At 37.6% G+C, this 13014-nt stretch overlaps 1 protein-coding gene across 6 annotated transcripts in view; it reads left to right on the forward strand.

Annotated features, from left to right (window-relative positions):
- PTPRD (protein tyrosine phosphatase receptor type D) overlaps window positions 1-13014 on the forward strand; it is a 353173-nt gene that overhangs the window by 203546 nt on the left and 136613 nt on the right. For all 6 annotated transcript variants that reach the window (XM_079329956.1, XM_079329958.1, XM_079329959.1 and 3 more), the window contains exon 5: window positions 9634-9822. In XM_079329956.1, the coding sequence (XP_079186082.1) occupies window positions 9634-9822 (189 nt within the window). The remainder of the gene's footprint in view (window positions 1-9633; window positions 9823-13014) is intronic.

The raw sequence follows: 13014 nt of genomic DNA on the forward strand, positions 1-13014 counted from the left end.
CAAGGTAGAAATGCAGAAAATGCTGTTGTTCTCCTTTAAAAGCAATACTTCAGCAAAGTTAATGGTTTTGACAAATTCCTTTGTCAGGTTCCTATATTCTGCAGCTGTGATATTAATACAGTTAGTATAGTTTATAGTTGACAGTTTAGGCTACAAAGTATGTAGGCTGCATTAAAAAACGTTGAGGAAGATTATGGCATTGAGGAAACAATTCCTTGAGAGCAGTGCAACATCAGTAACAGAAATGGCCATGGTGAGGAAGAAGGGAGAGGCAGGCTATATGGTTTGAGAACTCCTTTGACAGACTGCTCTTATTTCCTCTTTTCTCCCTTGCTCTTTTGAACGCAAGAAAACGAGATGCTTCTACTTCGTTCTCAAACTGAGATGTTGGAAACTTGATTGCAAAGATTTATTGCTTTGTACTTAAGAATGAGTACAAGGTAACTACTTACAGAAAATGTCATATGTGTTTACTAGTATAGATACTTTAACAAAGAGTATAAAGGAGAGGAAGAAAAGGCAAAGAATGCTTTTATGTGTTCTGTACGTAAAAGCATTGTCCAGAATGCTTTGGACAGTTGAGGCTACTAACATGAAAAATGTGCTCTGGTGTCCATATGAACCTGCTGCTCATCTCATTATTTACCTCACTATAAAGCTGTACGTGATGTGATAAAGTGAAGGCTGCCTGCATTGTGCTGCTTTCCCCTTTATTTTTCAAATAAAAGTGAGGAGGATGTAGAAGCACAAATATTAGTATGGTAAAAACGTTGACTGGATAGAGCAAGCATGCTTTTTTGTTTTCCTAATCTTGATTCTTGGCAAGCCCCAATTTAACCCTGATTTAGTGTAATCTAAATCCTAACCCTGTCTGGAAACTAAGCCTTAAATCAGAAACAGTAATCATGGAAATTCATATTTACCACCCTTTGCAGTCCTCTTGTCTTTTATTCACCAGTGCAAAATACACAGTATTTTCCTTTTGACATATGGAAATATGTGGGATGCTCTATCCTCTTTGCTTCCGAAGTTTAGCTTTTAATTTCCTAGATATATGATACCCTGCTCTTAAAACACCATATTCTTTGTCTTACTTTCATTACCTCAGACTCTGAATCCTCTCCTTGTGCTAGATAAGGGATATCTGGTAGGGATGCTTGGATTCCCTACCTTTTGGTGGTGGTGGTTTGTTGTTTGGTTGTTGTTTTTTTTTTGGGGGGGGGGGACACAGCATCTTCTATCTCCTGTTACATTCCAAAGGAACAGAAAAGACAGACATCCAAAATTTCAATCATAACTAAATTTGGGCACGCTGTTGTTCAGATGATATGCTCTGTTCTAAGTTATGACACTGTGTACAAATCAGAATAAACCCTGATTTTCAGGCTTATGTTTCCATATGAGTGATGACTTTACAAAAGCTAATTCATGTAACTTAAAAAGTCATCATTAAAGTAGAGTGAGTGGTATTTCATTGTTCATGTGAGTGAGACAGGTCACTTTGGGAAAAGCTTGCTGTGTGCAGTCTAATTCTGTGGATTTTGAGAACTGCTGAAAGGTGCAAATTCCTTTTTCCATTTTCATGTCCTTATGAAGATATCTGATTTCAAAGGCTCAGTGCTCTCATTTGTTGAAACAGAGAACTTATTTAAAGCTAAGTGCTAATAACAGTGAATGTTAACTGACTTAATGCAATGTGAAATTGCTGCTTCAACATTCATACAAATGATAATTCAGGCTAAGTGGCTCTATGTTCTGTTACATAGACATTACTTGGCAATTTGCAAGGTAATTGCATACAGAGCTACTAAACAAATTTGTTTTCTTTTGTATCAAAATATACTTTTCACTTCTCTTCAGTTTATGAATATACTTTGAAGTCCATGGGTTTTGATGGGTTGGTATGGGCAGCTGTTCTTATGTTGAATTTCTGCTGATCATCTTATCAATGCCTAATTCACTACCCTTGTGTGCTAAAAATGTGTGAAGTTAAAGAGAACTCCCAACTGATACTGAGATCTATTATTCTAGTGCAGCCATTACCCTGCCTTACTGATGTACAGCACCACTAAGAAAAAGCTATCCATCTGTATATAGCAACTTTGAACAAAGGATCCCACAAAGTAATTTATTGTGTGTTCATAATTACTTCTATTTGCCAAAATCTGCCTTGTAAAGTGTTTCAGTATGAATAATGTTTATTAACTGGCACTTCTCTGATGCTTTATATCTTTTAAATCCAATTTAATTTTTATGTATAATTAGAATTGGCTCTGGTTTTATTTTTCTGTTCCTTTATATGCATTGTTCTTCAATAATAGTACAGAATACCAACTTCACTGCAAAATGGTGATTTTAGTTCCTCCCCTAGTCTCTTTGATTTTACTGTTCTCAATCCTGCATTCAGTTCAGTAGGAAGAAGAATGATTTTGAATAATACGGTCATGATGTCAAAACAGTGCAAATTATATGCTGCTGCCATCTGGAATAGTGAAAATAAAAGCTTTATTTACACTGTTCTTTGAAATAATAAACTTTATTGTGGCAGTTTATCTTCAGTATCTATAATGTATTCTGGGAATGTTCCATGTGTGCCTTTTTATTCTGTGAGCTACAGAATGACTAAAATTTGCCTGTGGCAAACCTATCAGTGAATCTTGAAATAGATTCACTTTCTTTTCTTCCTGAATAGAGTAGAGAACCACCTTCCATTTTCACAATAAGAATAATTGGTTTACATAAGCAAAATTTTCAAGGGGCACAGTCAAGCACTATGAGTATGTATTTTAGTTAAGCAGATTACACAGATTTAACTACACATTAATATTCTATTCTACATATGAATATGAGCTCCAGATTAATAATCTGGAATATGGATGTTTCAATGGAAAAAATAGTTAATGTGAAATTAAATACTTAACAAACGTATTAACCAGTTTTCTTCACAACTGTCTGGCCTTGAGTCCTGGTGCTATTACCTTGCTTATATAGTGTGTAATCCAAAACCAAAGTTATAATGATTTGCTTTGGATACTTCACATTTGTGCTTCATATCGTAGTAATATCATCATATTGTACTGTAACTCAGAAGACTATTCACACTATTCAGTCTTTCTTGTTAAAACATGATTGTGATTGCCAGACTGATTCAGTAAGGTAGCTATGAAAAATTTAAGACTTCAAGACTCAATCTGTTTCTAGAAGCTAACACTCTTCTTGCTGCCAGCAGGGCCTACGCATGATCTGAAAGTAACCTTTTACAGAAAAAGTAGTCAAAATGTTAAGAAGCTGTGGCACAAATCCTAGCTAAATGTGACTGCCTTCCTCTTTTTCAAACTGTCTTGTATATTAAGCATGCAAGTTTACCACAAAGGGTCAAAGCCGTTGTACTGAAATCTTTGTTTGGATCCAGCTTTTGTATATATGTAGTCTTGACAGTACAGCTTCATAGCTTGGGAAGTTCAGCTCCTGAAATATTATTAAATAATTGCATCACAAAAAAGAAATTATATAGAGGTTGTAACAGCACATTTTTTTTCTTTGAGATGAGAGGAAATAGAATTTTGTGATGAGCATAACAGTTTGTAATATATAGTTGTGGCACAGCTATGCTTTTTTCTATCAATATCACTTAAAGCTAAGTATGGTTTTATTTTTTTGTTAGAGCATAATTTTAACTTGCAGCTATTTTCAAGATACCACTCTATCAAAATCACTGTTCACACAAAAATACTGAATTTGAGTGTCTGCCCTAAATGCCATTGCATTTATGAGGGCAAGCTCAACTCTAGGACAAATGCAGCAGCAAGTGAAATGACATACTTTACATTTGTTTTAGGTATACTTACATTGAAATCTGAATGCAAAGGCTAATGTGCTTTTTCCAGTCAAGCTTCTTGGAAGGGAGGCTATCTATGCTGCAGCAAGGATATTGTTTACAGGACATAGAATCATAGAATCATAAAACAGCCTGTGTTGGAAGACTCCTTAAAGATCATCTGTTTCCAAACCCTTTAGAGTGCGCAGGGACACCTTCCACTAGACCAGGTTGCTCAGAGCTCTATCCAACCTGACCTTGAACAGTTCCTTGCTAGGTTCAATTCCAGCTTCCCCTAGGCCTTCCTGACCTCATCCCAGCACAACCACACTTCATCTCTCTACTCCTTTTAGGTTGCCACCCATCCCAGCTTCAACTGCCTGTGCATTTGCTTCTTCTCCTCCAGTTTGACCAGCAGTTCTCTACTCAGCCATGCTGTTCCCTTGCCTTCCTTGCCTACTTTCTTGCTCCTAGGGGTTGCCAGCTCTTGCGCTCTGTGGAAGACTTGCTTAAAGATCTGCCAGCTCTGTTCCACTCTCTTTTCCCTGAGGGAAGTCTCCCAGTGGATTTTACTGGCTATCTCCTTGAAGAGCTGAAAGTCTGCTTTCCTGAAGTTCAGGAGCCTAACCTTTTCCTCTCCTGGCCCATATCCCTCAGGGCTGCAAACCCCACCAATGCATGATCACTGCTGCCCAGACTCCCTCCAGTCTTGACGTTTGAGACCAGCTCACTTCAATTGCTGCCCATCAGATCCAGGATTTTAATCCCCTCTGGTAGGGCTGCTGAATATTCCTTGGCTCCAGAAGGTATCCCTCCTGCTTTCCAAGAGTCTCCTGGCTTGCCTGTATCTTGCCATGCTGCTTTTCCAGCAGATTTTGTGATGGTTGAAGTGTCCCAGTAGAACCAGATCCTGCAAGCATGATGCTGCCTGTAGCTGGAACAAGAAGGTTTCATCAATGGGGTCCCTCTGATCAGGGATCTGTACTTAAAATTATCCACAAGGTTCCCTTTGTTGCCTCGTTCCTGGTTCTCATCCACAGGCTTTTGACTTGCTCATGGCTGTACTTCAGAGACAGCCCTTCACACTCAGTCTACCTCCTGATGTAGAGGGCGACCCCTCTGCCTCTCTCTTTCCTCACCCGTCTCTTTTGGAAAGCCTAAAGCCGTCAATAGTCACACTCCAATCACATCCCACCAAGTTTCAGTAATGGCAAGAAGATCATAACTTTTTAGCCACACAGTGGCTTCTACCTTCTGTTTGTAATCTGTTCTGTGTGCCTTGGGTGAGCAGTGTCAAACTGATGGAATGTATGGAGTTGAGAAATACTAAGAACCGTGATACAAAGCAAAGCAAGGTTATTTTGTAACACTCTCTCTTGAGGGCTGATCTGGTAACCTCTCATTATTTGTTTTCTGTATTGTTCAGATCATACACTGAAAAAGAGCTTTTGTGGAGTTCTTGCAGCAATTGCAAATTATACTGGTGTAGTACTAAATGCATTCTTTTAATGCCAGTAAGGAAATTCAGCACCTTAAAGACACGTAACAAATTCAAAGAATGTGGCCTATTTCTAAATCACTTGTATCTGTCATCCTAAACAAAATACGTATTACATGTATAAATCACTAAGACACAAGGACAGAGAAATCTGACCTTTTATGGCCTCTCAAAATGACAGTACAAAATGGCTTTGAGAAGGTCAAGTGTGATTTAAATTGTTGATGAATTGGGAGTTAATTGACTAGAACTGAATATTATGTGGGAAGGATGGTATATCCTATAGTTTAGAGCATAATGAGCATGTTAATGATCAGTAAAAAATATTTGTCTGGCCACCCCATGTAGATGTACCAATATATAAAATTTTTGTAATAGTTACTCTTCTCTTATTGTGGCTGAGATGCAGTTATTCAATGATTTGTTGCTCAGCTTTGTTTCATAGAGTGTTTGATGATCTGTCATACTTGGTATCACTAAAGTGTAAAGACAAATACAAATCGTGAATAAAGTTAGAGAAAAAAAAAGTAATTAACATCTTAAAAACTAAAGCCACTGTGATAAGCCCTCCAATTAGAAATTTCATTATTTCCCTGGTCCATTTGATGTTGAATATCTGGGTTTATTTCCAGATACCTGAAAGCCAGGTCGGATACCAGCCACAACTGTCAAAAATATAACAGTTCTGGTATTTGAATGTTACATGAAATGTTTCTCATGAAAATTTCATGAAAAGCATTCATTCAAAGAGATTCCTCATAAGGCAGATGGATGAATTTAATTGCCCTTATTGAAAATAAGAAAGGGTGGCTCTTTACAACTTCAATCCTATTAACATTCAAGATAGATTATTTCTGTTGTACACTTAGGTATTTGCAAAAGGGACTCCAGGGTTTTCTATATAGGCCAAGTAGGAAAGGTAAGGTCATAAAAATCCTGTTCTGTGTCACAGTCAGATCTTGTCAGCTAATACCAAAGCAAAGACTTTTATAAACAGATGTTAAACATACCTTCTTTAGGAAGAGCCTATGACTGGTGAATGATTTTATATTTATCAGCTGATGGGTAGAAATCCTAGTTCTGAAGAGTCATGGAAGCTTGATGAACAGTTGTGTTCATTGTACCAAGGCCCTGGGATGGTTGGTGAATTCAGTGCAGATTATTTCTCCTCTTCTTCCAGCTGCAGGTATTAACATTGAAAGAAGCAGATGGACCCACACGGTTCCATGACTAGAGTCATCACCAAAATGTTTCTTTGATAATGGGATGGCCTATACATGGACTAGCTTGCTGAATGGAGACAGGATTCAGCTCTTTCAAAAGGGGAACAGATTATTTGGCCAAGGCTAGCAGGGCTTATTGATAGGGGTTTGTTGACAGGGAGGGAGATGTCATCAGGTTTAACAGTGATAAGATGTGGGACAACATCCCATCCCACACATACTGGTTAGATGTCTGAGCCAGAAAGAGCCTGGAGGGTATGCAGGTCAGCAGCAGAGTACCTGAGGGACAGTGCCAAGACATTCCAGCCACAGCAGACAGAAAGTCAGCCTCAGTGGGGAGCAACTTAAAACCCCATTGTGCTAACACATGCAGCATGGGTGGTGTTAGAGATGTGTGGATGCCTGCAGTCTATGACTTTAATTGTCATCATGGAAACACAGGGACCTCTCCTATGACTAGAGTGTTGGAATGAAAGAATACAGCCACTACACATCATATTTGGAAACTCATGGCAGTCCAGTGAAGTTCCCACCAGCAGGAAAGTGGAAAACATGGCCCCAGTTTTAAAAAGGAACATAAGGAAAACCAAGGAGCTACAGGCCTCAACAGTGCCTGGCAAGGTCATGGAGCAGATCCTCCTGGAAAATATGCTAAGAGACATTGAAAGTAATTAGGTAATGGGTGACTGCCAACATGGCTTCACTAAAGGCAAATCACACCTGACAAATTTGGTGGCTTGATACAGCAATGTGTTACAGCAGTGGTGGGCAAGGAAGGGCAGCAGAAATCATCCATATGGATTTGTGCACAGTGCATTTGATATTTTCCATATTTTCCAAATGTCATCCTTGTCTCTAAACTGGAGAGGAATGAATTTTTAGTTGGAACTCTTGGTGGATTAGAAATTGGCTGGATGATGGCTCTCCTAGAGTTTCAGTCAACAGTTCAATGTCTAACTAGAAACTAGTGACAGCTGAGGATCCTCAGGGATTTGTATTGGGACCAGTGCTACTTGGCACCTTTGTCAGAAGCATGGGCAGTGGGATTGAGTGCTCCCTTAGCAAGTTTGCTAGTGACACTGAGGTGTGTGGTGGTGTCACACACTGAGGGACGTGGATTGACCTTAACAGACCTGAGAGGTGGAACCTGAGGAAGTGCAGCAAGGCTCAGTGGAAGGTTCTGTACCTGTGTTGGGCTCATTCCAAACAGCAATACAGACTTAGTGGAAATTGGATGGAGACTTACTCTGGGGACAAAGTCTCCCCATAGATGGATTTTGTGGATGACACATGTGATATGAGAGAGATCCAACCACATCCTGGGCTGCATCAGAAGAGGCATGTTCTGAAGGTCAAGAGATGTGCTTATACCCCTCTATTGTCTTCTTGTGAGACTCCAGTCTGCAGTATTGCATCCAGGTCTGGGTCCTCCAACATAAGACTTTGATTAGTTAGAATGAGTCCCATGGAGAGCTACAAGTTGATCAGAGGTCTGGAATTCTCTGCTACAGGGAAAACCTAAGAAAGTTGGGGCTGTTCAGCCTAGAACAGAAAAAGCTCTGGAGACCTTGTTAAGCTTTCCAGCACCTGAAAGGTACATATGAAGCCTGGAGAGGAGCTTTTCTAAAGGAATAGGAAGTAGGAAATTTGCCCTAAGCTGAAGGAGGGTGGGTTTTGATTAGATCTTAGGAAGAAAAGCTTTACTCTGAGGGTAGTGAGGCACTGAAATAGGTTGCTCAGAGGGGTTGTGGATCCCCCAACCCTAAAGGCATACAAGACCAGGTTGGATGTGTCTCTGAGTAACTTGGTCTAGTGGAAGAGGTTCCTGTCCATGGCAGAGGAGTTAAATGTAGGACCTTTAAGGTCCTAAACCATTGTGTAATTCTATGATTACCTATGTGCACTGTATTGCAAGGAATTAAGTAGCTCATGAGCAACATCACATCCCAGGAACTATGAGAATCTGTAGGCTGTACATGATTGCTATACTTTTTTTTCAGAACAGTGTGAAGACTTAATCTGATCTCTGAAAATACGACACTTCTTAACTAAAGACAGTTAATGTTGAATAATTTCTCCTGTTAGTTTTATACCCTTATCAGCTGCTGTCGGTAATGACTAGTTAATACATTTAATAATATGTGGCATTTAGTTAGTGTTGATATTCTCTGTTTTGTTATTTTTTGTTTTCATTTTTGAATGGAAATAATATTTTGCAAAAAAAAAAAATGTTTTTGCTATTGCAGTGGAAAAAAGGAGCAAGATTTTGTGTTTCAAAGAGGTTATTTTAGCTACGCAAACTTGATTTCTGAGAAATTACCTGACCATACTGTGCTCCCAGTGTTATTTGCTAGCAGGTGTCACATTATAAAGGCCAGTTACTTTTGTAATTTTTAATATTTCAGTATTAACCACACTAGCATGAGGATTTTGGGCTGTATCTATTTTAATAGACACTGTGGTATCTAGTCAATATCATTATGAGTATCCTGCCACTTTAACTTTGCTATTCACAGAGCTTCAATATTTAGAATTTCTCAGTGTTTTGCAGTCATGTAATTCATCTTCACAGCACTTCCCTGTAGCAGTAAAGCACTATCATGTGCATCTGTAAGATGGACAGTCAGAGCACAGGGGCAATAGATGTTATGAGCAATGGCAGATAAGTAATACTGATAGAAGCAAGAAATATAACTTAGGTCATCTGAGTGGCCGGATTTTATACTGTGTGGTAATCCTTCCTTATAAACTTCTCTGGTATGAAGAGAAGGGGTTTTCCCTGTTGTAGGTAAATGTGATTTGATATTTCACATAAAATAGTAAGGACTCTCTTACGCAGGGCAACATCAGTGTTGTATACTACCATAGTATGAATCCAGTGATTGCATGCTAAGTAGTTTATCTCATCTGATTTTATAAAGTTTCTAGGCATTTTTATACAAACTTCTTTTTTTTGTATCAGCATTTTGATCAATTGGTTGTTGTTTAGAAACAATTAGGTGATCATGGAATGTTAAGCAGGATGATGATTTGGGCTTTCATGCAGTACTGCACAACTAACACGAAATCCGTCAATTTATACATTTCTTTTTCAGAGGATCAAATTCCTCGAGGTTTTCCAACCATTGATATGGGCCCACAGCTGAAGGTGGTTGAACGAACTCGTACAGCTACCATGTTATGTGCAGCCAGTGGCAATCCTGATCCTGAAATAACTTGGTTCAAAGATTTCCTACCTGTTGACACAAGCAACAACAATGGCCGCATCAAGCAGCTACGCTCAGGTAGGGTCTTGTTACTGTTTCCACCGACGCCCTGAGTTGTTCTCTCTCACTTTTTCTTTCTTTTCTTTCTCTTTCTTTTAAAAAAATTTTATTTATAGGTAATAATTTCTCTTTCCCCTCTCCTTTTCTGTGTTACTGGGTGTGTTGTCCATGTCTGTGATGTTGTCATAGCTTTCTATAGAGTCTGTCTCTATGTGTTTTGCAGCTTCTGTTTACTCCACATTGCTCACTGCTGTGACTGTATTTTTTGATGATTTTTTTCTTTACTGCTTTTTGCAGTACTTGATGGATCCATTTTCTCCTCTTTCTTTCTTCTTTCCTTTTACTTTTTTTTAACAAATTTATTTCAACATTGGACTTCATTCAGAAATTGCAAGGAGTACCAATGGTTATATTCATCAAAACCAAAACCTGCATTAGACACTTCAATTAAAATCTAAAATGTGTTTATTGCTGTCTTTTCCACATTTGACTTCACCAAAGATTAGCCAGTTTGGACACATCTTCTTTCCTCTCACAAATACATAAAGCACTGTACTTCTTCCCATGCAGATTTATACCTGGAAAAAAAAAAAAAAAAAGGAAATGAAATCTGGGTAATCTGTGGAACAAAGTTGGAGTTTTTTTGCTGGCTGAGCATTTTTCCAACACATTTAGCCACAGTAGTGTGCGTCCACGCTAAAGCTTTATGAATCCTATATTTTCTGGATCTACAGAAGTCTGCTTTTGGTGTAGATTCCAGCTTTTGCTGCTCTCTCTCTCTCTTTGCCCGTTGCACCTCCCTAGCAGTTCTCTCACTCTCCTCCTGCCCTAGTTTATTTCTTTGCTCTATTTAGATTAAAAACAAAACAGAACAAACAAAACAAAACAAAACAGAAAAACCCTCTAAATTTATCAAGTTTAAATCTTATCCCAAAATAAGATCAGATCATTGATCATTGGGATATAATGAGCTTTTTTCTTTGACAATTGTAGTAGATATCGTTGTAGAATCTAAGTTGTTTAATCACGTGTCTTCCCAGAATTCTCAGCTTTTGACCTGTCCTGTGATGTTAAATCGTCTTGTTAACCTACTTTTTGCTTGTTGTCAGCAGAACTGTGTAAATTAACCTTCTGTTAATGTAAATTAAGATTTTTTCACATGTGACATAGATGATTTAGTATATAAAGCTTTAACTGAAAACTTTGTACCAAATTATAAGGAATATAATAATATTTTTATGCTGTCTTTCTTCTCTCCGTATTTAAATCTCCAGAATCTATTGGTAAGTGCTTAGTTCTGAAGCGCACTTCACCCCCACTAATTTCCATATTCAGAATATTATGATTATGATTATGATAATTATTATATGATTAGTGTTATTATTCTTAAAATGCATGGCATGCATTTTACTAACAGTCAGTGTAGTCACCAGATCCCTATAGTGGCGCACACGCACACCTCCACAGAAATGTTGTCTTATCAGTCATAGCCACACCTAAAAGAAACAGTACACATGTATCACATAGATCTAGAACAGTAAATGCCATAATCCAGCCTAAACTACAGTGTTTGTTTTGAGATAGACTTTAGTGTATCCTCTTTTTATATATATATATATATATAGATCTATATATATATTTAAATAGAATTTCCAATATTTACCTAAAATATGTCATAAGTACAGTTTTGTAAAGTTTCCTTTAAGTATTTGAGGCATATTTGATACATATCTAACCCTATATAACCAAACGTCTAAGAACTCAGATGCTACTCTGAGAATGGTAGTGCAGCCAAGTATAGCCTTTTTGCCCTTTGTGGTACAATGCAACTTGCTTTTATAACCTGATAATACTATCTAATATATTCCTGTTTTAACAGTATAGTAATTCAAGTTTCTCTTAAGACCTTATTTAATTCTGTAAATCTAATTTGATTCTTCTTCCAAAGCCCTAGCCTCCTTCTTCTCGTACTAATGCTTCTTCTTTCTAATCTTATTTGCATTCATATTATCCACCCAGGTGGTACACCAATAAGAGGTAAGAGTGCTGAACTAACGTTCACAGAATGATCTTACTCATTCTTTCTGTCCTTTCATCCCTCTCATCTTTGTCCTGTTTTTGGTTTTGTTTTGTTTTGTTTTCCTTAAGGAAAAAACAAAACAAAACAAAAACCATGGAAATGTCCATCATCTGATTTTCTTTTTCCTTCGTCCTGTTTGGTTATGATCAGTGACTCTCATATTGTGACCTTTCTTTCTTCACATTGCCTTTTCCTTTCCCCTTTTCATTTGTTCATAAAAAATATAAATAAATAAAAAACTAATTAATTTGTGATATGCTTCAATGAAAGCATATCCAGGTCTCCTGGCCATAGCCCAGTCACAGCGTACCATTTGTCCCTCTTTTTTCTTTTTCTTCTTCTTCTTCTCCTTTTTCTTCTTCTTCTTTTTCTTCTTTTTTTCTTTTTCTTCTTCTTTTTTTTTTTTTTCTTCTTTTTTTCCTTCCCCTTTTTTTTTTTGTCCAACTGGAGCAAAAAAAGATCATTTTTTTTCTTCCTTAGCTGTTCTTGTCCTGGACCAAAGCCAAGATGGTCTGGAGAACAGTAGCAGACATGCAGAAGACAACATGGACTATCTTCTTTTTGTCTTATCTTTCATAAAAGGTTTTTGGTTTTGTTCTTCTTCAGTCCGTTTTTTCTTTAACTTCATACAGTTGAAAATTATGTATCCCCCCTAAAAGAATTACAGAAATGTTTTTTTCCCTTTACTGTGGTTTTGCCTTTTTTTTTTTTTTTTTTTTTTTTTTTTGGTTGTTGTTGTAGTTTTCTTTTTTTTTTAATTATCTCACCTCTGGATTTTTGGATCTTCTAATCTACAGGCTTTGGAAATGAAAGGTTACTGACTCATTATTCTTGGTGGTATGTGGTATTGTTGGTTTTTGATTCTCTAGCAAAACTGTTTACTTCTTTTGTGATTCTTGTTTTGTATTTTTCTTGGGTTTTGTGACACCACACTGCTAATCCCACTTGTGGATTTTGATGGGTGTCTCGGGGGGGCCCTCCTATGGTCCTCAGCAGTGGTTGGTTGGTTCTTCCTTGTTGGCGTAGACCATGCTTTTGAAACTTTTTTGTCTTCTAATTCAACTGCTCTTTGTTTTTCAGCAAACGTACTTTAAGATTGTAAGTTGCGGAAAACTGTCTTTCTTATCAAT

The sequence above is a fragment of the Erithacus rubecula genome (assembly GCF_903797595.1).
Source record: "Erithacus rubecula genome assembly, chromosome: Z".
In the NCBI taxonomy this organism is placed as follows: domain Eukaryota; kingdom Metazoa; phylum Chordata; class Aves; order Passeriformes; family Muscicapidae; genus Erithacus; species Erithacus rubecula.